The following is a 24,456-nucleotide window of genomic DNA, read 5'->3' as shown; positions in this document are numbered from 1 at the left end:
CCTCAGAGAGGTGATAGCGAGGAGAAAGGTCATCTTAAGGGTCAGGTGCTTGGCCTCAGCCGACTCCAGGGGTTCAAAGGGGGCCTCAGCCAGCGCTTCGAGAACCACTGCCAGGTCCCAGGTGGGAACCCTGGAATGAGTCATGGGTCTCATCCTCCGGGCTCCACGGAGGAAGCGCACAACCAGTGGAAGCTTCCCCAAGGGCCCATCACTCAGAGGGGCGTGGAATGCTGCAATGGCAGCCACATACACTTTGAGAGTGGACGGGGAGAGGCCAGCGGAGAAACGGTGCTGGAGGAACTCCAGTATCACAATTACCGAGCAGGTAACTGGGTCCACCGCCCGTTCTTTGCACCAGGTGGTGAACACATTCCACTTTAGGCCGTACATCCTTCTCGTGGACGGAGCTCTGGAGCTGAGCAGCGTCTCGACTGCTCCTGTCGTCAGGCCCGCCTCTAGGAACTGCGCCCCCTCAGGGGCCAGACCCATAGCTGCCACAGGGCGGGGTGCGGATGAAAGATCCGGCCCTCCGCCTGGGACAGTAGGTCTCTCCTCAGAGGCACCTGCCAGGGCGGGCCCTCGAGGAGCGATATTAAATCCGATATTAAGTCCATCGCTCTACGGAGCTCCGTCAGATCCTCCTCAGAGGGACCTCCCCCTCCCCCACAGTCCCGAAGGATATCGGCCTGGTATGCCTGCAAGACAGCCATCGTGTGCAGTCTGGCACCAGCTCGACCCGCTGCCATGTAGGCCTTGCCCACCAAATCGGACGTCATCCGACACGGCTTGGTGGGGAGCGCTGGCGTCCGGAGGGATGAGGCGAGGTTGGGAGAGAGGTAGCTAGCCAGTGGCTCCTCCACTCGAGGCATCGCTCCGTAGTCGTGCTGTCTGATCTCCGTCACGTTGCTGTAGTCCAGCCGGGGGGACGTAGAAAGTCGTGCAGAGAAGGGTTTGTTCCAGAGAAGGGTTTGGATCCGGATCTACAACGAGTTGTGTAGAAAAATGGTAGGGGCTGACGCGGGGTTGGCGCTCGGTGTTGCAGAAACCGCTCGTCTAGTTTGCTGCCCACCGATGGCTGCTGCACCGCCTGTGGCCAATCAATGTGCAACTTGGCCACAGCCCGCGTCACCACTTCTAACAACTCCTCGTATCCTGGCGAGGGCTGATGACGTTCCGTTTCCCCGAAGTCATTCTCCATGCTAAGCACATCTAGCTCCTCACAGCCAGATCGTGTCAGCCTCTCCGGACTCACCCCGCGAGTGGGAGAAACCGAGAAACGGGCTCCCGATCGAGGACGAGGGAGGAGGATTCCGCGGACAAGGACCGGAAAAAGGCCTCAGCCGTTCCGGCACCCTCGGCGATCTCGCGTTGCGATCCCTAGGATCGGAGCTGCCGCGACGACTCAGCGACCGCGGGGCCTGTGCCATGGGGGGAGCGCATCCGACCATCCTCTAGTAAAAGAGCCGCTCGAGACCTCAGCACCCTCAGGGGCAGGGCCTCGCATGAGACGCACATCCCATGGGTATCACCTTCCGTGATGAAACGCTCACATGGAAAGACACACTGTCGGAATCGCTTCGACTTGTTCTGCTGCTCAGATAGGATTATGGAGCTTCCAAACATAGCCAGAGTGCCTGCTGAATAGAAAGAAGCTAATGTGTCCTATGTGCCGGCGTGCTTATATACCCCCTCCGGTTACGCCGTCACACACTACCGTTCTAGTAACACCAATAGGATTGGAGTAGTTTCATTCATAGTTCAGCCCTGCCACGCCCAGAGGAGTTCCCATAGTGTCGTCACCAACGCAGTTCGAGTTCCTTCGAAGGGGAACTCTACCAGCTACGTTACCACTCGTCACAGCTGTCTGGACCACTGACTGGACTCACAGTACGAACAAGTTCAGCTGTTTTACCTTACGAGAATTTTCATCATAATTTAATCTGGTGCGAGATCTCGTCACACCCCTACATTATACTCATCAATAACTGAAAAATGCCAGAAATATATATTATATATATTTATATATAATACAAAATGATGTATCAAATTAAATGAATTAAATGAATCACTGATGCTTAGTACAGTACATCCACCTCAAATATGTTTATAAAGTTATGTAGTTTAAACATTAAATTTGTCCTCCACAGAATATAGGTTGTTCATTTTTTAAAACTTACTTTAGACTGCGCTTTTGTTTTGAATAAAGCTGGACTCTGATCTTTTATAAAGCCCTGAAGCTTTTAGCGTCACTTACCTGTATCTCTTAAAGTTACTGATCACAGAGCCCATGGGTTAAAAACAGAATAATTCTGTAATTTCAAAACATTCTTGGTTGTCACTCTGAAAGTCTATTAAAGCTGTTTTTCTCTGAATCTCTGAAAACTGACAACTTGGTGATAAAGCTCTTATCTGACAGGAGTGAAATATGTGTGTGTTAATCCTAAGGAACACACTCACCCTGGAAAAAAAAAACAAGACATTGAAAACCTCCACAGAGACTTCTACAAAATAACAAGCACTGTAAGAAAGGAGGAAGAGACATACCTTTGACAATTAAGTCTGCTGCTGCTGAAACAGTGTCAACTTCAGAGTGTACCATACACACATACTTCCCAGAATGCTTTAGCTGAATGTTCCTCATCATCAGGTCACCTGCAAATCCCTAATGGCAATGACACATTTGTATAAAGCCTTGGAGAGGAAGAAATACACCAAAAGTAGCTAAGTTGAAATTTAAAAAAAGAAATACGGAAAACCTTCAGAACACATTCAGTTTCCACTCATATGCAGTAAATCTTACATATATAACAATAATTCACCCCAAGACTGCTAGAAAAATGACATGACAGTCTAGCAAAACAAATTAATTCAATGTTACACTGTAAGGACAGCTACCCAAAACATGTTGTTTTGAAACTTTGAATCAGTGTTTGTTTTGTTTATATGAATCCTTCCAGCTCAGATGAATGGCTCTACTAAGATATTTTTGCACTTTAGTGTTATGCACATACATGATTTTCAAAACAAAATACAGGGATTCAGAAATCTGTCCCTTTGTCTAAAAAGTGAAGGCAAGTTAAACAACTGTTGTGATTATGTTAACTGTGGGAATGTCAGGGTTGTACAACAACTTCAGTGGGACTGGTGTGTTCAACAAGGAGAGGCATACATTTTATAATTACCAAAATTCAACACAAAACACATTTTTTGAGGGAGAAATCAATTGATTGGCTGATGTCACGTGATCACGTCCGGGCTGGAGTAATGTCTTTCCCGTTTACAGGTTCTCCCCTCAAACACAATTCACAGTAACATCTGCGGGCATCTCTGATCTAAGTGTACACAGTTTCTGACACATGGGCTTAAAGGCAAACCCACCCTAAAACAAGAATCCCCCTGGTACCTTTATGTTCTCATTCAATCAGTTTGATCTGTGATTAATAGGATAGTTTGACATTGTGAGAAACACAGTTATTCACTTTCTTGCTGAGAATTCAATTGAGAAGAAGACTGATACCACTCTCATGTCTGTATGTTGTGGCGCTAGAGCCAGGACACAGTGAGCCTTGCTTAGCAAAAAGACTGGGGACCAGGCCTTGAAATCCATCATTTTAGGGGCAAGTTCACTTGGCCTTGGGTGCTTGGGTGTTTTTTGAGGGCAAAAGGTCAAATCCCAGTGCAGCATGGCTATCAACCCCCCTCCCCAGGTAATTTTAAATTCATGGAAATTCTGAATTTCACTAATTAATGGTGATTAATTGATTAATTACTTTCGACTTTGTTAAACTTAAGTACTAACTTTTCAATAATCATAGAAATTCATACATAACAATGAGAAAGTTTACCTTTTTTAAAATCCCACCTCACCAGGCTGTGATTGGTCAGTTCACGAAAAGTGACACTGACAAGAGCATCGACTTTATGAAACGTTGAACATATTGAACAAAAGGCAATAAAGGTAAATAGCCAGCCAGGGAGTCCAACTATGGTTTCTTGTCTTATTCGCTAATTTTTCAAATGTACATATCCAAGCTCAGTCGACCTTCTCTTCTCTCAGTCACAGCCTTGCAGCACTGGCACATCAGGAAGAATTCAATTAAGTCTCCTGGTTTACCAGGTTTGCTAATTTTGTATCAAACTATCATCAAAAATAACCCATTTTACACCAGGTTCTAAATCAAACCCACCACAGGTTAAGTGAACAGCATTTCACTTGATGTTGCCCAATAAGAATTCAGAATCTCAACAAAAGACACTGTTGTCGATTGTCCTTTGTTGTTGTGGGTGTGCTTGGTGTTTGTATTTGTAACTGTGCTCTGTCAATATGCTGCAGTTTTGGCCAGATCTCTCTTGAAAAAGAGGTTTTAAATCTCAATGACATCATCTTGTTAAATAAAGGTTTAAAAAACATGTACTGACAGGAAAGAGGCAGAGGATAAAACCGGATCAATCAGCTGGGACAGTGTGGTGGGGTACCAAGGCCACTGTTGGACCCAAGGTATATATATTTTAGGGTAATTGCCCTGCTGGGGGCAGTAACTTCCTGGAGTCTCTGGTTGCCGGGCAAGTGCTCAGAGCCAAGAACAGTACAGTACATAACCCCTACAAAGCTAACTGGCTGTAATATTTAAAGGACAGACATGAGAGCGGTCTCAATCTTCTCATCTTTCAACTCTCCACCGAAAGCAATATTTCCCAAAACTATTCCTTTAACAAGTTTAATCTCCAACAAACAGTAACATAACAACAATTTGTTATTTATAGGGAGTTAGCATATTTGCTGAAACTGTCATTATATCCTGATAGTAGTACATGAGACAGATAATCTATGAAAAAATAAATCAGGTTCCCTTTGGCTCCTCCTACTGCTCATGATGCCATTTGCAAGAATCCACAGCTCCTGAGTCAAAACAACCAATCAGAGCCAGGAGCAATTTGTAACGTAAGCGATTATCACCCTAAGCGATACAATTTTTTTTTTCTCCATTTTCCTATGATAACAGGTTCATTTTCTTGTGATCTCAATATACCAAACCATAGCTGAATACAGGAGTCGGCAAGTGCGTTTCTTTAGGATAATTTCCACAAAGGTTACAGTGCCAGTACAACTGCCCCTTCCTCCTTTGCCAACAACAGTGTATAGTGCAAAACATATGTGAACACATCCCAGCTGCACACCGAGCTTTGGGCTCATTATGTTTGAGGCATGGTGACAAACAGTGGTTTCTATGGTGTACTGTTTCAGTGGTGTACTAGCCTCTCACTCCGCTGTTAGATTTTAGCTGCCTCTGAATACCTGTGAAGATCTGAAAGTGTTACAGCGACCAGGGTCTGGCGACACTATCTCAGACTGGTAGACTTGTAGAAATTCACAACTCTCAGCAGTTTCAATCTTAACTTCAATCTCAACTAAAATCACAACATTATACATACCCCTCCAATCATCTCAAAGTGCTCCTGCCTGTTGAAATCAATAGCTTTTCCGTTGAAAAACCACTTGAAGATGGGACTCAGGGAAGAATCACTGGACACCTCGCATGGCAACACAAGGCTCTGTCCCACTGTGGCATCCAAACTCAAAGGTGGAACTATAATCTTGGTAGGATCTACAGCATTATGAAAGGAAAAAGGAAGAATCATTTGTTATTGTATGTATTCGTCACTGTATTTCTATAAAATACAGCCAAATGAAGAAGGTAATAAAGCTTAATTTGCCCAGAATAGTGAGGCAGGGTCTGCTCTAACAGAGTAATTAAGTGACCTTAAATAACTTCACTTAGGAAGCAAATGCCTCCCATAACTCAGTAATGAATAATTAAACACACTGCAATCACAATGTCAACCAGAAAGAAAAAAAGAACTCTCGCTCTATAATTATCATTATTTAAAAACCCAAATCTGAAAATGCTATAGCAGCTCTTTTTAAATTAAATGCGGGAGACAAAATATTCCTCACAGCAATAGACGGCGGTGGTTTGCCCCACTCTGCTACATGAACAATAACTCACAGCTGACAAAACCATGGATGACTTATACGTCTGTCAAACCGGCGAGAACATAAAACGGCTATATACTTCATTATCAATTTCATGCTTGAACTAGTATGTTTTTCCCTTAAACAAAAAAAGGTACAGTAGTGAAAACCTATTCAAAAGGAAGAAATACCTTTCACCATCAGCGTCCCCGTACTGCTGGATGTTCCAAAATGGTTTCTGGCCACACATGTGTACTTGCCTCCATCAGATTTGGAGATGTTGGTGATACGTAGAGTCCCATCCTTCATGATAGTCTGTCTGAAGAGATGAAAACGGCCCATCGTGAGTTCACATCTCTCATTTGGTTCTAAATTTTTTAGTCATTAATCGGATGAAACCTGATGATATGAATGAAAAATGTTCCCATTTATTTCATTTTGAATGAAGAGTGTATTCCAAAAGTCTATTTACATGCCTCAGAAGAAAACAATTATCTCAGCTGAAGCAGAACAGATTTGTTGTAGGGTCAACATAGTATTGACACCACAGTAGCTTAAATGCTCATAATAATTGGATACACAACAGGTCACCAGGGCCAGGGAGGACGCGATAGGTAGAGGAGAGCAGCACTGGAGAGAGGCAATTTGAATGGGATCTTTAGCTGCAGCTTTATCGCTCTACAACACATGGAGATAGTATCAACATACTATAAGCCATTTCTGAAAAGTAATAACATGGAGACATACATATAGAAGCACTCACTTGAATAAATGGCTGGGCTCATGGGAGAAATAAAATGGGAGTCTGATGACAGTGCTTCAGAGAAACATGACTAAAACAACAATTACACACAGGAATATTGACCCCATTGTTGACTTTCATTAACATTCCCCTTTAATATAAAATTTATCCAGTGAACTTACATTAAATTTGTAAAAGTGTGAAAATATTATATTATATATATATATATATATATATGTTCCAAGGTGACTCTGTACGTAGCCTGAGAAGCAAAACTGAGGGCAATAAAGTCCTCACGTTTACAGTACCACTCACTACAAATCATTAAGCTTATTGCTTTGAGTGCATCGTAATAATTGAGGGCATCTCAGATGAGTGTATCAGTATTTTTATAAACCCATGTCCTCATTTGGTCAATGGTAGAAGGACAAACGACACTGTTAAGAGAGACCTCAACCTAAAACAATAAAAGGAGACAAAAACAGGACTTTAAAAAGTGAGCAGGACATTCCCCCATGTCCTCAGTCAGACATTTTGGCGCCTTGGTTCTACACATACAAGTTGGAAAGTATGTAAACATATGCATAAATGAGGCAGATAATGCTCTACTGTTGTGACCTTTGGATTCAGCAAATCAAACAGAAATGTTGTGAGCAGCCGGCTCAAAAATCAAACAATTTCACATTGAATCCCAAGAATAAATATGTATTCACTCTAGCCAAGCTGAGACCCAGAGAGCATGTCTGGCACAGGGTGCTTTGCACTGATTTATTGACAAAAATATCAAACGCTGAGTGATGGAAGCGCACTGAGAACATGACCTGAGGGGCAATGAGCTGCAAAACAAATAGAAACGTAAAGAACTATCTGCTTTGTAGACAAACTCCATTCCATGCTGTGGATTCCTATTCTTTTCCTGTGCTGCCTGGGTAATGCCTGGATATTTTCTTTATGCTTTCCATGGAAAACATGATCCCACTGCCCCCATGTTGAGGCACGTCCAGTGAGCTACAGGAAGGCTATGGAAATATTTCTGTACAGATTGATCTGAGCCAGAGCCCAAAATAAAATGAGAAAGGAAAAAACAACAACACTTTACACCTCATTTGACCCATAGGCATGCAGATGAAAACAAAACAAAATTAGTCAGCATATACCTTTGTGTTAAATAAATTCATTAAACAGTAGGTACAACAGTCACATAGTTATGATTCTTTCTCTTTTTTTCTGCAATCTTTTTAGCATCTAGAGTTTGCTACTTGATAGCAAACTTGAACAGAAGATATTTAAACCAGTGTACTTTCAAAATTTACATTTCCTCTGTATGACATATCTGTTGTGATCTCAGATAGTGGTTTTCCAAAGAGAATGGACAGTTCTTAGAAAATACATAGCACCATTTTTCATCAAGTGAGATATGTATAATTAACTGAGGAAAAAGTCCCTTTTATTATCCAATTGAAGCCTGAACCCACATAAATAATTTATTTCTGATTATTACATGTTTCTGATTATTCACCCATGTCCTAACGTTCATCAAAATGAATGAGCATGAACTGCATTAAACAAATTATTATACACTTTGCTCAGGTCTCCTGGCAGCAAATTTAAGTGAACTAATACATTAAAAGTTCCTACCAAACCTTTAAGATTCATCAAACAGTATATATATATACACTTACACACAGAAACCTCCCTTTTGAATAAAGAGGCTGTAAGAGAACCTCTGCCAAATATTCACAGCTGTCTGAAGTAAACCCCTTGAGAATTAAGGCTGATGACTTTGCATGTGCACATTCACACAATGTCATTGGTTCTGCTACCATTTGCAGCCTTGTCATAACTGTCTATTAATAAACAAGCTAACAGCTGATGCTCAAAACATGCATTCTAGAAATCATTTCACATTTATTTGCTAATGCACATTGTGATGCCTTTGACTGTTGACTTTTGTCAGAATGCTTGTTATGTTTGAAGCTTCTTAGGATGGTAATAGTAATGGTAATAAAACTGTTTTTGTAGACAAAATTCAAGAAGCAATAAAAAAAAAAACGTCTGTTAAACCTAGAACTGTAGAAAGAAAATGACTTCATAGACATTTTACATTACCCATTTGTGGTCAAAAACTACAGGTTTCAGACAAGGTATAACGACCGAAATCAGACAGCATGGTTCCCCTTGCCCTCTTTATTTCTCCTCTTTGAGAAGTTGTTGTAAGTCACTCAAGTTGCTCCCTGAACAGAAAAAAGAAGCAAGGCTCTCAAAGAAAATGAACGCTATTAAGTTAATTATATGACTTAAGACTAACAAGGCTTTCGGATGGTGTTTTACACAAAAAACATGCTTTCAATTGCGTGTCTGATGATATGTGGGCCTGCTGAACAATGGCTTAAGCAGGAAACACCAGGATACTGTCTTTCCTTCCCTTAAGAAATTACATAAATGCTCCAATATTATGTCATTCGGCAAAAAGCATGATGTCAACAGTGGGACCTGTAAAGTTTCCATTTAAAGCATCTCTAAGAGGGTCATAATCAATCCCAAAGTGCTGTAATTTTCACTGTTCACTGTGGTAAATGCTGAATGTTTTCTGGAAAATGTTTGAGTGTCTTTACTTTTTGGACCTTTTCAGCAGTTTCCCAGCCCCGCCCGTTTTTCTGAACCTACATGAATGTTTACCTCTTCTACTCGTTCACCAAACATTTAATGAAAGCATCTCTCATATTGTGCATAAACTCTGTTGGTTCTTACTGTCTGTCTCTGCTACGGCAGAGTTCAACAACAAACTGTTTCTTTAAGCTCGTAGGTGTTGCCTCAGACTTTAAATCATGACATGGTGTGGCCTGTCATGTAGCCTGAGGTAGAGTTTCACTGAAGGATGTAGTCAGATTGTTTTTCTCTGTGGTTTTCACACAGAGAGCAGGATCTCTGTTCTACATGCTGTGAAACTTCAGGGCACTGGATGCTTTGAAGTAGTCAAGCAACTAAATCATATTCATCTGCCTTAAAGAAGTGACAGAGTAGAGGTCATGGCCTAATTTTTACATTCAGTATAAGGGCATCACACAAAACTACTATATGTCAACAGACAACCAACATCTATTTCTATATAAAGAATAAAGTGTCTATCTAAAAATGACACTTTCTTGGTGACATCTAAAGTCCCATTGAGCAGAGACATAAATAACAATGAGTCCTACAAATGAAAATGACCACATGTGAAAATCTGTTAACAGATGGCAACAATAGCACGAGCAGTGGAGCATACAATACCCTACCTCTCGCTGTCCTTCAGAAGTTCGCCCCCTCTCCACCACGAGATTGTGGCCTTGGGGGAAGCATGGGGGCGACACTCTAAGACCACTTCACCCCCCCTCTGGATCACTGTGGACTTCTTCACGGGCCGCCGGGTGAATTCAGGTGGGGAAGCTGAGGAACAGAGCCGTGCTAAGGCTATTTGTCTCGCATTGTGTAGGAGCAACAGCTGTGCATCAGCAAAAATAGCAAGTACATCACTAGCAACTACCACTATTTTTCACCACAAGAAAGGCTGATTGTGTAAAAAGAATTATGGAAATTAAAGAGCGAGGCCACAGGAGGGGCTAGTTCAGCCTCTTTTTTATTTATTTACTCACTTTCAGAAAGGAAGCACTCTCATTTCACTGACACATGAACATACAGTTCACTTCGGTTCGGTTAGTCACTGTAAATGACACAGGGCAAACCAACTGCTTACCTATAACCTTAAGCTCAGCGCTGGCATAGACAGCTCCATGTTCATTCTCTGCTACACACTGATACATCCCAGAGTCCGACAGACTAATCCTGGATATGGTAAGTCTTCCCGCTTCCACATAGGTCCTCCCCTACAAATCAGGCCAGCTGATTAATGTTAACTAATATCGTTCACTGATTTATTTACATTAATTTGTGAGATAAAAGCAAGAATTTGAATTATCCTTTGCCTTATAGATTTTCAGTTCAGCATTAGCTAAGCCTGAGTAAGGTTTGTTACTGAATTACTTCTAAAAGAGACCTTTGCAGTCCTGTTTGAGAGATCACAATAAGTGCCTAACATTTATTTATAAATATCAAATCTCAGTGTTACTTGTGGTGTCTTACCTCTGCTGTTAGCAGCTGACCATTCTTCAACCATTTGTATGTAGGCCTAGGCTTACCGGCGGCTTTACATTCCCACTGCAGATTAGCATCAATGGCCATATGAGCATCTTTCAGTGTCTGGACCCAATGCAGATGTTCAGCATCTGTGAAAAATACCCATGAATATGAATATCTTTTGACAAAACTGTCTTTCTATTGCAGATACAGTATATTTAGTTTTACCAATATCTGATTTCCTTGTAATGATCAGATATACCACTTTTTTGTGACAATATTGTGGATTTTTATTTTTTTTTTTTACAATTTGGGAGATGAGTGTTTTTTCTAAATGGGATGTACATTTGTTTCTAATTTTTACCACTGGAGAGCTTCTCCAGTCTTCGGGTCAGATTTGCATACATGAAAGGCTGTGGCAAATCTGCACTACTTTCATCCAATTTGCGACTGTAATATGTGTGTAATTAGCCTGGTAGTGACCTGTTGCAGCATTGTGCAGTAGGTGCAGTTCATGGAATCGTGATCACTAAGTTCAGAGCAGAAATGAAAATGTGTTATGCTGCAGATTCCAAAGATTCCAAAATTCCATTTATTCTATTAATTTAGCAACTCCAGTGAATAAAACATCTATTACTCATTAAGGTAAAATGTAGCCTGATCTGTCTTCCTTCTTGTATTATTAAAGCAACAGGGGTCATTATACCTATTTATATAAAACATTTCTATTTGTCACCACAACCTCATTTTTCAACACAACAGCATAATTTACTTAAAATTATTAACCTTCAGAAATTCTGAATTTCCCATGCAAAATCTGAATGCACAATCAACAACAAGTAACTGCTGCTCTTTGCATGATCTGACCTTTAATGCATAGACTAACATTAAGGAGTTATGTGCACTTTCCCCGTGACAAACACAGAGTGCCTCAGATGGCAACCAAACTGCCTTTATAGGTTGCTTTGGCTGTGGGCCACAAACAAGTCATGTCAGTCAATTGGGGCACCTAGGGCACACATGAAAACAGGCTTATAAACAATGAGTTGGTGGTGGTTGAGGTGAGTCCCCCCCACTTCACTGTGAAGCGCTTTGAGTATCTATGATATAAATGTAATTCATCAGGGTGTTATGGGCTGGTAACAATCAAGGACAATCACACTGGCTTCTCGTATTACCTTTCCAAGCGGTGCTCTCTCCACCATGACATCTGATGTCATAAAAATCTAATAATAATGAAACTTGAGTACACATGTTTTTGCACAAATTATCTCTAAGAATGAATAACTAGTACATTACCTATTGGCATAGTCTTCATTCAATATTGAATAAGCTTTAGCAATGCTGCTGCGTGTCCACATTTATCTTGTACATGTTTGTATTAGGCCAAATTATATGAAACAATAAAAATCACAACATTTTGTAGATGACACCCAAATTAACCTTGAAAAAAACTTGATGATTGGATGTGCCTCAAGTTCCTTCAGCTAAACACATATAAAACTGAAATATCTGTATTTGGCACAAAAGAAGTAAGACTGAGAATTAGTGCTCCTCTCAACGTCTTGTCTTTGAAAACCAAAAAATCCAAAAGATCCATCTTTTCTTGCTCCTTATCAACATGTACATTGACAGTAACAGCGGAGACTCTCTATAGAAGAGAGTTGTGAATATTCTCTCATAAAGACCGTGCATTCCTACGACATACAAATGACTCATTTCAAAGCTTGCAGTTTGACAGCCGGCTCCTTTTGATTCTATGGAGGTGGTAGACTTATCCTGACATATGAGTAATCTCATTTTCTTCTTCAAGCCACTGGTTAAAAGAAATATTCAGTATGCCGTAGGAAATCTTTAACATCGTGATAACAAAAAAGCACAGATAATAAGAACTAATTAACTCCAGATTATCCTGGCATTATAAGACTATTACATACAGAGACAATAATTCAATTACTTTATAGATAATAGAACAAATAATAAAGCACTTTTCCAAAAATTGCGAATATGAAATACTTACATAGTAAAGTGATGGATATTAAATATTACTGATAAAGGAGAAAAAGATTAGAAGTCATCTCCATGAAACAGAAAGCAAAAGTAAACAAGGTTCTTACTGTGGAATATAAGTTGCCCTCTGGCAACATTTTGTCCTCTGCTGTTTTCGACTACACACTCATACACACCGGCATCCTCCGGGCGAAAATATGGAATTTCCAGAACCCCACTGGAGTGGTTGATTTTAATCTTGCCGGGGAGTGGATTTCCATCAGCTCGTCTCCATGAGATGGAAGGCACAGGGCTGTGGAGGTCACACACAAAAGGTCAAGTTGGCCACATGCTCCTGCTCACACTGACCAGAAGGACTGCTGCCATGTCTGTCAGTCTGTTTTTTTGTAATACAGGATGTCTGGCCACTTCCCAAATCTGACAATGCAGTGTGAGGAGAGAAGCTGCACTGTGATAATGTCTCTGACACTTACTTTCCTAAGGCAAAGCATTCCAACTTCACTGATGATCCTTTAGAGACTTGAAGGGTGTCAGGAAACTGAACCTCAATTTTTGGCTCGTATTCACCCATCACTACTGCACAAAGAATAAAGGCAAATCACATCAGTCAAAACACAAAACAAGGACATGAAGTTTCCTGTAATTCATATTGGATGTGAGAGCTGTGGTGCGAATGACACTGGCAGAGAGCGAGTGTGCGTGTTGACGCCATATTCAACAGCATTTGGCTTAGCGGATGGATGAGTTTGGATTACATATCTGCGTCAGCTCAATTCTCAAGTGGTACACATAAATGGTCCTGATGGGGTTTAGTATGTGTGGCAAGCTCCTTGCTGTGTGTGTGCCTGCTTGCATTTTTGTCAGTGCAGACTACATTTCTGGTTATGTAAATATGTGCCTTCATGCAGATAGGGAGGGTTTCTCGCATACATAACCCTGTATAGTTCAGAGGCTTTGGGATGGTGCAAAAACGTTGCTCGTAAGCAGAAGCAAAAACAGTGTCACGCTCAAGACAAGCGATTTATCTCCTAAGCTCGCCCTCCCTCCGACAGCGCGTGTCAGTTCAGTGCGCTAGATAACCAGGAGGCAGCAGAGGCGAACTATGGATGCTTACCGTCCCTCCGCACCACCACAGGGGTTGGAGAGCTGAACACAGTGGTGTTGGTCATCATGTTTCTCACCACACACGTGTAGTTCCCAGCATCTGAGGCTTCAACTTTGGCTATGTACAAGTTGCCTGTCCTTTGAGAGATAAAACGACGGGTGTCCTGCTGCAGGAAGCCAAGCTGTCCATTGAAAACCCATGAATATTTGATCTCTAGAAAAAAAAAAGAAGAAGTTATAAAAAACAGATACAGTGGCATGCCCATAATGACCAAGATAGTAAGACTTATAGCATTACAAATACATTCTGAGATTTTCTATTTCTCTGCAAAAAGTATCGACATGACATTATACATTTTATATTTTCTGTTAACAAATCCCAGGAAAACACCAAAATCATCAAAGAAATTAGTGTACCCTAAGGCCCAGCAAAATGGCATTTGGAGGGTCCAAAGATTATTTAGCTAAACAGAATATTTGGGCAGAGTTATCCAAACCTCCTTCACCAACCTAAAGAACAGAAAGAAATGAATCAACCGTGTTTTTGCGAACTGTCATTCAAACACACTTCAGCACCAGGATATCGCTCTGCTAGCTACTACGACCCGCAGGCTAATGGCTTAAACTATGTCTTCAGTAGGAATGAATTGGTTTGGTACTGTCGTTGTACTGTGACCAAGTTCGCACTGCATAGCCCTGATCGATCCGACCCATCAGAAAACAAACATTTCATAAGTTAATGTCCTGCTGACGACAGACCTGACAAAGCATGGATTCATATCTTTAACAAATCGTCTACATCTTGTAGTTATTTCTGCATCAGTTAGATCTGTTTATTGCAATTAAATCACAGCACAATGTTTACTTTTGGTTCATACAGCTGTAGCAATCGCGGGTTGTGTTTATTTGCGTTATGTGGGCAGTTGTGATAAAATCCCCGCGAGGAAAGCGTTGCTGTATGGAAGTTGAACCCAATTAAATTCGAGCAACCGTACATTCATAGTAGATTACTTTGTAATATGAACAAGGTAATTTTGCTGTTGACCTCACACTTGTTGCAACAAAGAATCAAATGATTTTCATCGTGATAACTTTCCAAAGTTGTAACTCTTGTGGAATTATAAACCGCTGTAGAGCATCTTATAAGCCTATATAAGCCTTATATACACCTACGGACCTTTTACTCAAACCTGCTTTCCTGAATCTTATTTCATTGTTTCACTGGTCTTTTCTTGTTATTTGTTAACAATAAGAAAAACATAGAATAACTCCTCCCTTATCTTTTGAATATGAACCAAGACTGGTATCACAGTAAAATTAAGCAAACATGGGATTCACCACAGATGTGCACGTGATTATTAGATCCTAATGTCATTACTCAATCATAGTCTGCATTATAGATTTTACAGGAAATATCAATTTAGTTGATCTCCAACTCTTGTCACATGGGTTAACGAGGAGGATTCATGCCAACTAAAGAATGAAAGGAATAATATGAATGTCAAAACAAAAGTGTAAAACACATTCATAGCAAAAGAGAGAGAGAGAGAGAGAGAGGGAGAGATATCTGCAGGGACTGCAGAGTGAACTTGTCTATCAGTGCAGCTCTCCTGTATCAGAAACCTGACATGCTGCAGTCAGTCCTTTTGACTGGGTAGACAGTAAGAAGTCCCACTCATTTCCTTGAGGGAAAACAGTGAATTAAAATTATTACAGGGAAAGTCAGGGCAGCAACTGACAGACCTTTCATGATTAGAGACTATCAGAGACTGTTACAGTCTCACAGCAACAGAGGACTTGCAGGCACATCATTTCATGTCCTCTGACAGAGTTTAACTCTCAGCTCTGCTCCTTTTAGACCACGTACCTATAGATTACTCAAAAAAGCTTCATATAATTCTTTTATTACAGTAAGGTGCATCCCCTCACTCATCAAGTTGTGCATCAACATAATTTAAAACTTGTGGCCAAAAAACAGCATTTTGCACCATTTTTCAATTTTAAAACACCTCAAGCTAGCATTATTGTGTAGCGCAAATCCCATCAAATGTGTGACTATGCTCTGTTTAAGAGGAAACATAAAGATATGAAGGCTTTTAAAAGGGGAGGGAGGAGAGGCTGGAGGGCAAATTGCTAAAGTGTGGAATCCCATGTGGCTGCAGGATTCAGCTGGCAACAGAGAGCGGAGAAAGGCTGGTACACTGGCGTGAAATTGTGCTGGTGGGCACGGAATGGCTGCAGGAGTGCGGACCACTTTGAGGGTCTGCTAATCAGCAGCACACAGACGCATGAGCCGACTCACAGCTGTGCCATGGGATAAACGCTCCCCCGGCCACAGCAGCCACCACCAGCCTTTATTACTCGCAGATAACCTGCCCACATCGAGGAAAAGAAATTGACAGTTGGGGATGTGGCGCACTGGAGACTTTATAGATGACAGCACAGTCACAGATCATATGGGCGAGAAGAGTGAGCTCAAGGTTAAGAAGTGTGAGGCTATGAACTATAGATGTGAAGGCATGGGTCTGGGTAGGTAGAGCGGTGGCTGATCATAAAAAGTTCCCTGTCTGACAGATAAAGAGAAGAGAGACAGTGTGTCAAGAGTTCGAAACGAAGAGCAGCAAAAAAAGAAGGTGGTAAGGTTTAAAAACAAAAGAGACACAGCAGTGTTACAGGGAGATAATAAGCAGCAGAGTGGGGAACTATAACGATTGCTGAGGCAAGCAGGAGGGTGAGACTACAGCAGACAATGCAGAAGAGTTAGGACAGAGCAATGTACCTCCGTAATGGGGTGGAGGGCCGCAGAGCAGAACCACGGCTTGACCCTCCCTCACCGACACTGTGTTCCTTGACTTCCTGCTGAAGTTCTGCAGAACTGTTGAATATAAAATAAAACTTTTTTAGGGTCTGGCAGCTGTAATAACTTTACCTGAAGGTGACATCCGGGAAAGGGCATTTCATTCTGCAGAATATTTCCCTGTCTGCTCACATTGACATACAAGTCAAACCTGAGAGTTCCCTGTTAATATCACAGCAAGCACAGGAATTCAGGTAGAGGGGGCAGGAAAGTGCTCATCACCTATTGTGCTTGAGAGATTACTTTCACCTTTAATTAAATGCTGATGGGCTGTGTGGAAGAATAAACAGCGGGAAGACATACCAATCCCAAAGTCTTAGAAATACCAACCAAGTCTTGGCAGGGATCAAGCAAATATCAGCAGTGGTCAAATCAAAACTCAACTGATTAAAACTCCCCCAAATCAAGACACACAGTCCTCATCCCTTCATGTATTCCACTGGTGCTACAGACTAGTTTAAAAATCAACACAATCTCAGACATGACTTTCGACATTCAATCCGGGAAAATTTTTGAAAAAAACTCTATTGGAAAATTTTCAGTGTGGAAACCCCGAACATCTTTGAGAGGCTATTTTGAATACGTTTGTGTTTGTTACCACAAAATTCGCTTAAATAGAACACAAAGCAAATATTTGAATATTACATTGCACACGTAAAAAAATGATTCAAGGGAAAAAGTGAACTTAAAAGGACACTCAGGGATTTGTTTTTGTGAACCCAGCGGCATGATGCAGATCACAGTCAAGTGTGCCCTGCCCCAGTGCATCATGGGGGTGCCAAATGCACTTCATTGGCTCACATGTTGCACATTTAGATACAGGGTGGGATCAGGTGAATACATTATCATATACTATCGGCGCGGTATTGGCTGTGACAGTCATGGAATCATCATCTTCATTACTTTCATCTTCTCAGAAGACACTTACGGTCGACCTGGACGTGCATCACTTCAACATGAATATATATGATTATACAGCAGTTAAAAGTAGGTGATGTCTCATTTTCTTGTCTGGGCAGAAACAGTAGAGAGAGTAGGGCTTATTATTATTATTTACACTGTACAGTGCCAGAAACTGTAATGAATGCAATGAAAAAGAAATAAAGTTGGGAACATGTCTCCCATATAAATCGGGAGGGTAAGCTAGTATGTGTACTTCAGTCGATAGCGTGCAGCTTGTGATGTCGTATTATTCTGTTGCACATGCGGGTCTCTTTCAGGCTGTGGCCAGTTCCCACTGGAGTCTGAAGCAGGACACATTTAGAAAATACATATAACAGTCAATCAAAAAAATTGGATCTGGGCAATAAATTGGAATTGAGCATTAAGACCTGCAGTGTGAATGTAGCCAGTGATCCACACAATAACCATCTGCAGTTAAATACCACACTATTGCATTAAATCAAATAAACGTTGAATTATAAGTGCAGTTATTTCATGTTGTATTGTATTTAGGGCTGTCCCCGACTAAACACTTTCCTTGTCAACTAGTAGTTGTTGGTTCAAGTTGTTAAGTTGATTAGTTGTAGTATATTTGATTTATTTAAATGTAAATTTTGGGGGCATCAGAAAATGGTTTGAGTTCTAGAACTGAGAAAAAAAATGTTACAGAGAAATATAAAACCATAATAATGAGCCTTTGAAAGACAAATTTTACAACAGACACGAAGCGAGCTGCCTGTTTACGACAAGTAATGATCCTGAATGTGTCAGAACAACCAGCAAAGAGACATTTTGTTTATTTATTTCAACACATTTGACATCACACAAGCCTTTCCGTTCAAAACACGGGAATAAATAACTTCCAGCTTCATAAGAACAACTACTCAAGGATTTATAATGTTACTTACAAAACTTGCTCCTCTCTGGTCTCCTGTCTGACACAGTTTTAGAGATATCCTGTCATGAAAAAATTTGACATGTGGAAAACCTTACCTGTTGATAAGGCTGTTGATGCTAGATAAAACATCAGACCAAATCAAATCTAATTTGTGGCCGCAAAGCCAACAACTGTCCAGATATTTCACTCTGGGCCAAAGTGGTGGACAGACAGACTGACCAACAGTGCCATTCCTAAACCATACTAGTATGATTACAAAAGTAGTTTGTGTTCATTATCTCAATTAGAGCTGCAATGATTAATCAATTACAGTATTTGATTAGCTGATAAACAGAAAATGCATTTAATCTGCAACAATTTTGAATCGATAAAAATAAAAATCCTCTGGGTCTGCTATTGCATTACACTGAATATCTATAGGCTTTAGATTGTTGGTATAACATAATGAGATATTTGAGGTCTGAGAACCTGATGAACATTTTTCTGACATTTCCTAGACAAATTAAACCAAATGATAATTAAAATAATTAGCTGCAGCCCCATTCTAAAGCATCTGTACAATAGGCTACATTGAAAAATCAACATAAGTCTCTACTCACATGCAAACTGGACCTTTGCCTCCCTGCTGACAACGGTCCCAAATGTGTTGGTGGCGATGCACTGATACACTCCTCCATGATTGATGACATGAGGATTATTGATCAATAGGTTCCCCTCTACAAGGCTGTAGTTTGGATCCGACTCTGTGTTTATATCTCTCCCATCCACATTCCACCTGTAGAGAAATTACAAAGTACTAATCATCACACACAACAGTGTTTTTGGTGAAAGGCCACTTCACAACTACGCCCAAGTCTGCTAACATCTGTGGCAGAAACTTTCATTTTCATCTTTCAGTTAAATATTTGGAAAACATCCAGAAAACATCCCACAAGGACGCATATGATTAAAATGTAATTACCTTCCTACCGCTAATGAATTACTGCACTGAAAATGTAGCCACTACAGTAACACAGCCTGGTGTCATAAACAGCTCAACAGAGCACTTTGTACCAAACATTCACTGATGCTACACACTGTCAAACCTTATTGATAGTCAAACACAGGTAAAACACTTACCTATAATGTGGAGGAGGGTTTCCTTTAGCTTTGCAATTAATAAACACCTGCTTATCATCCGTGCTCAGTGGGAAAATACTGTCACTAGGCTCCTGGGTGAAGACAGGACCATGGCGTGTATTCTCTGTATTGAAAAAATTAAAATTTAGCTGTGCAATGGTGCTGAGAAAGTGACACTGAATAGCTGCAAAAATAAATCAGTCAGTGCTCAGAAAACGCCCATATAATTAGCTGCCAACTCTTTGAGTGGATTCTGCATTTAATAAACACTCTTGTGCACATGTCACAAGGCAGATAATGCACTGCGATGAGAGAGCAATTAACTAGAGATAACCCTGTAGCATGCTGGTTAACTGGCATATTCTATGCAGCCTTCAACACATTTTTTTCCCCGCCCTCATTCGGAGTCAGGATGTTTATGTACACAGTAATTTATGAGTTTACTGTTGAAGCCCAGATCAAGGTAATAGTTCAGTTAAAGCATACATGGTTTACAACATCCTGACTTCACCAATAACATAAGAGTTCATGTTTTGTTCCTTCATTATTTTTAAGTAACTGTTCAAATGGAAGTGCAGTTACAGGAAATGGCAAAAAAAAAAAAAAAAAAGGATTTCATTATTGTGTCACTGAGAAATTGACCATTTGTTAAACCCTGCCCAAGCTTTCCATTCTCACACAACACATTATCAGTTTACAGTAATACCAGTACCAGATATAACATTCACAATTCTCAGTATTTGTTATAAAACAAGTGGTCCCTGTTTTCAGACAGAGCTAGACAAACACTGGCTTCTCATTTCTAGCTGGGGACTGCCAATTTTGCAGAGATGATTTTATCACATAGCTAGCTAGCTAATTAAGCTAATGTTTTTTTTAAACCAAAACCTGTAATTAATGTAGTTAATGTAGCTCTCCTTGGCGTTGGAAGTAATGCTGGGTTAGGTTGCTATTGTAGGTAGTAAGCAAATTAGCCAGTCATAGTAACAATTGCAACTTATGTTAGACTTTAACCCGTTCTCACTCCCCGACTCGTCACATATGGAAGCATGGTCAAGACCCACCGGCGTCAGTTTGTAACGCATTGGGGATTCCTATAGTCATATTTCTACACAGTAGGGGATGCCCTGTGGCATCAGTATTTGATATTGAACAGAAAAGACTGAGTAAGGAGGTAGTTGGGGTGGACGGAGGGCCAGAACCCAGACTTTGAACCAGGAGAGCGGTGTCCGTGTCCCGTGTGAAACAAAAAGTCAAAATTAAATATTTTTATTTAAGTTAGGCAAGTTGCGTAAGTTAACTTACGTGTTAACTGACGTACGTAGTTATTTTAACCCAAACCATGATCTTTTCCTAACCTCAAACTTTTACCTCAAACCTCTTACTTTTTGTGCCTAAACCTAACAAAATTCACAACTTTAATAATGTGCCATTTCAAAATGGCGATGTATTGAAACGCTTGTGTTTTATTTTGAAAGTGGAACTGGACGTTGCATATTTATTGTTGTTAAGAGTTGCTAACTTGACTGTGGAGCCCTAAATGTCTAAAAATGATGCAAAAGGTCAACCCATGGTGTTAAAAAGCGACGCCAAAGGGCCTTGACCAAGGGTCAATATGCGACGAGTCGGGAGTGAGAATGTGTTGTAGACTTAAATCATTCCTTACACTTTTAGTCTTGTGTTTGGAGATAAAAAGTACCCACTCTCTAAACTCTTATGTGTATAAAATCCAACGCTTGACAGACCTGGTGTAGCCTGTTTGTAGGTGCTAAGCTATTGGACAATTGCTGTTTGGTGTCACGAGTTAGCAAATGGTCAATTCACAGAACCCTTTGACACAAGGTCTGTTACTTGTGCTATTAAGTATTATCAAAATATGTGTCACTGAGAGCTACATCTGTTCCTAGATTTAAACTCACACTGGCATCTGGTTCACTCTGTGAACGTCTGCACGGAATACTCACACAAGCTTTATTACATGTCAAGAGTAATTAGAAAGATTGACAAGTAACACAACTGGCTAACTGAATTATGATTTATTTCATTATGATCTTAATGCAAGCAGGATAACTTGGTTAAGGTGTTGAGTTGCAAAATTAGAGTATCGCCTTGCTCTGTTTATAATTTAATTATTAGAGTCTGTTAAACTGTCGTCTTTATGCATGTTGTTTGGGCATGTGTATCTGCTCAGTCGAACTTGTTGTTTTGGTTAGCTCCAGCCAAGCGATCAATACACAGGAGTAATTAACTGATGTTGCACTAATTACTCCTGTGAAATCTAACATTTCACAAAGGATACTGGAACACTGGTGTCCACCCTCTCTTTCCACTGACACTGTGTGTGATACACAGAGCTGCATGTTAGTGTTGCTCTTGCAAACGTATCATTTTTCTTTTTGTGCACATGAGAGGATGAGATGATTTTTTACACATCTCTAACCTTGACTAGGACAAAGAGTGCTCCCTCCCACATCATCATCATCATCATCATCATCATCATCATCATCATCCTAATGAGAGTGGGAGTCTTTGCCTCAGGTAAGGGCCTTGTTTCCCCAGCCTCTGTGGGAGGTGTTTCATTTTTACCCTGGTTGCGATGTCCTTTAAATTAAACAAATTAATGAACCTTTAATAGCTGGGCTATTTCACCTGGGAAATGGTCGGGTGGTTTGTGTGTATGCTTGAGAACAGCCCTGCCCTGTAAACACACCAACTCACCAACACACACACACACACACACACACTTAATTAGTTTTCATGGGAATGAATGTGTGCTCAATAGCATACATATGTATGTAAAGAACAGCATGTGCCTCCCATTGCACAACTCTTCATTCTGTGGTCTTGTGTTTGCAGGCTGCATAGATGTACCCCAGTGAAACTGCTGACGTGAGATGAGATGCTAAATCAATGGAAATGGAAGCATAAATAACAACACAATAGACCCCTCTCCATAGGCTGTATAAATGTAAATGTATTTGTTTGATGACTTGTAAATGGTTGACTTAAGTTCTATACACAGTATATCTGTCAAATGTGACTGTCGACATTAAATCTCACTCAGTCATCTAGGCTTCACATGTTACCATATCCAGACATAAAGTGAGAGCTCTTAGAGAGATTTTAACGCCTTAGCTGTAGCTCATACAGGTATTAGGGAAGTGAAGGCTTGTGTTACTCTGCTTTTCTCTCAGTGAAGAGGAGCACCTCGGCACACTGTGGATGTATGTTGCTGAGAACGGAGTGCAGAATAAATTAGTTTTAGGAAAAGAGTTAGTGTGGATTTTTATAATGCTTGCCACATTTCTTTTAAGTGGCAGCAGTTGGACATAAAGCAAGAAAATTGCATAATAAAACAGGGAGACATAAAAACACCAGAGAGAGTGAATTCTCTCCAATACATCTGTTGTCTCTCTTCAAATGTAAATCTAACATTGAGTCACAATCTTAAAAGAATGGTCAATTAGTTGCAACCTTGACTATAGAATACTATTTTTACAATATCTCTACATCTCTACAATATAACAGTCTTTAGAATGACACAAGACAGTGTTTCTTTACCTAGTGACAACTTCATCCTGTTAATTAACAAAAACTACACCACTAAATTCAACGGTCTGGCTCTGTGGTTCTTATTTGCACTTAAATGCATTGCTAAGCCCTTTAAAACCGAAATGAAATCTACAGATTTGGCCATGTTTTGCAATTTGTTTTTACAAACTAGTAGTAGATTTTGCTCAGATAAAAAATCTACAAAGATGATGTTCCCTTCTGAGACCGCTATCAAGTCCTCACAAATTAAACGATAACCTAAACATACATGAAAAAGAGGCAAACTCCCCTCGTTAGACATGGATGCATATCAGGTGTGTCATGAAAGGCGACTTGACTTGGCGTCTCACCAGCCAGGCAGTCTTTGAGTGACAGAAGGATTAACAGTTCCCATGGCAACAACATCTTCATTTTCCAAGGTCAAAGATGATCCTTCTTCCCATCCAGTTGCCAGAGAGTGGAGAATATTTTCTGTGCAAATGCTCCTCCGTTTGGCTCTGGAAGAGAGAGAGAGAGAGAGAGAGAGAGAGAGAGAGAGAGAGAGAGAGAGAGAGAGAGAGAGAGAGAGAGAGGGTGATGGAGATGGGGAGATGCATAGTACATCAAGCCTGGATCAAAAAAACAGGCTGGAAGCTGTGGAAAATTGGTGAGACATTAATAATTCATTCAACCAAATAAGCAGAGCCAAGATCTCATGCCGAAGGGCCAGCTAGCAGCTGATACTGCGGAGCTGATATTTAGTGTATACATACTGCTGCTACACTATCTCCCAGGGGCAAAAAAAAAAGTTTGGATGTTTGCATCAGCAGCAAGACGAGCAGAACATCCTGCCAAAGGTAATGCTAAGCTTTCTGAAAACTGTTGGTTCAATATACTGTATTTACTAAGTGTGTTAAGCGTACAGTATATATCACAGGGAATGTTAATGTATTCAGACAGACAAACTGAACTGAATCACCAAATAATCCTTTTGTGTTCAAATTATTCAAACTACTTCAAAACATGCAGACAAGCAGCACATCGTCCATGGACCATGATGCAAGTAACTATTGCCAAAATGAAAAAAATGAAACTTTTATAATTTGGCCAACTTTTGTCAAATAACATTACAAGTAACATCATAATAATTTTTGCCTTTTTGG

The 24,456-nt window shown here is 40.6% G+C and overlaps 1 protein-coding gene across 2 annotated transcripts in view; it reads right to left on the bottom strand.

The window, feature by feature from the left end:
* LOC123987452 (contactin-4) overlaps positions 1–23,725 on the bottom strand; it is a 40,819-nt gene extending 17,094 nt beyond the window's left edge. The window contains exons 1-14 of one of the 2 annotated variants that reach the window (XM_046076388.1): positions 23,665–23,725; positions 22,080–22,084; positions 19,763–19,884; positions 19,243–19,418; positions 16,726–16,821; positions 13,957–14,160; positions 13,316–13,418; positions 12,950–13,134; positions 10,839–10,981; positions 10,453–10,582; positions 9,995–10,145; positions 6,166–6,293; positions 5,434–5,606; positions 2,545–2,662 (exon numbers count right to left, since the gene is read on the bottom strand). In XM_046076388.1, coding sequence (XP_045932344.1) covers positions 2,545–2,662; positions 5,434–5,606; positions 6,166–6,293; positions 9,995–10,145; positions 10,453–10,582; positions 10,839–10,981; positions 12,950–13,134; positions 13,316–13,418; positions 13,957–14,160; positions 16,726–16,821; positions 19,243–19,418; positions 19,763–19,884; positions 22,080–22,084; positions 23,665–23,725 — 1,795 coding nt within the window. Of the gene's footprint in view, positions 1–2,544; positions 2,663–5,433; positions 5,607–6,165; positions 6,294–9,994; positions 10,146–10,452; positions 10,583–10,838; positions 10,982–12,949; positions 13,135–13,315; positions 13,419–13,956; positions 14,161–16,725; positions 16,822–19,242; positions 19,419–19,762; positions 19,887–22,079; positions 22,085–23,664 lie in introns of both variants that reach the window. The other variant, XM_046076387.1, reaches the window with a different exon arrangement.
* Between the last annotated feature and the right edge of the window lie 731 nt (positions 23,726–24,456).

Source organism: Micropterus dolomieu, linkage group LG18 (genome assembly GCF_021292245.1).
Source record: "Micropterus dolomieu isolate WLL.071019.BEF.003 ecotype Adirondacks linkage group LG18, ASM2129224v1, whole genome shotgun sequence".
In the NCBI taxonomy this organism is placed as follows: Eukaryota; Metazoa; Chordata; class Actinopteri; order Centrarchiformes; family Centrarchidae; genus Micropterus; species Micropterus dolomieu.
This window is presented reverse-complemented; position numbering and strand designations above follow the sequence as displayed.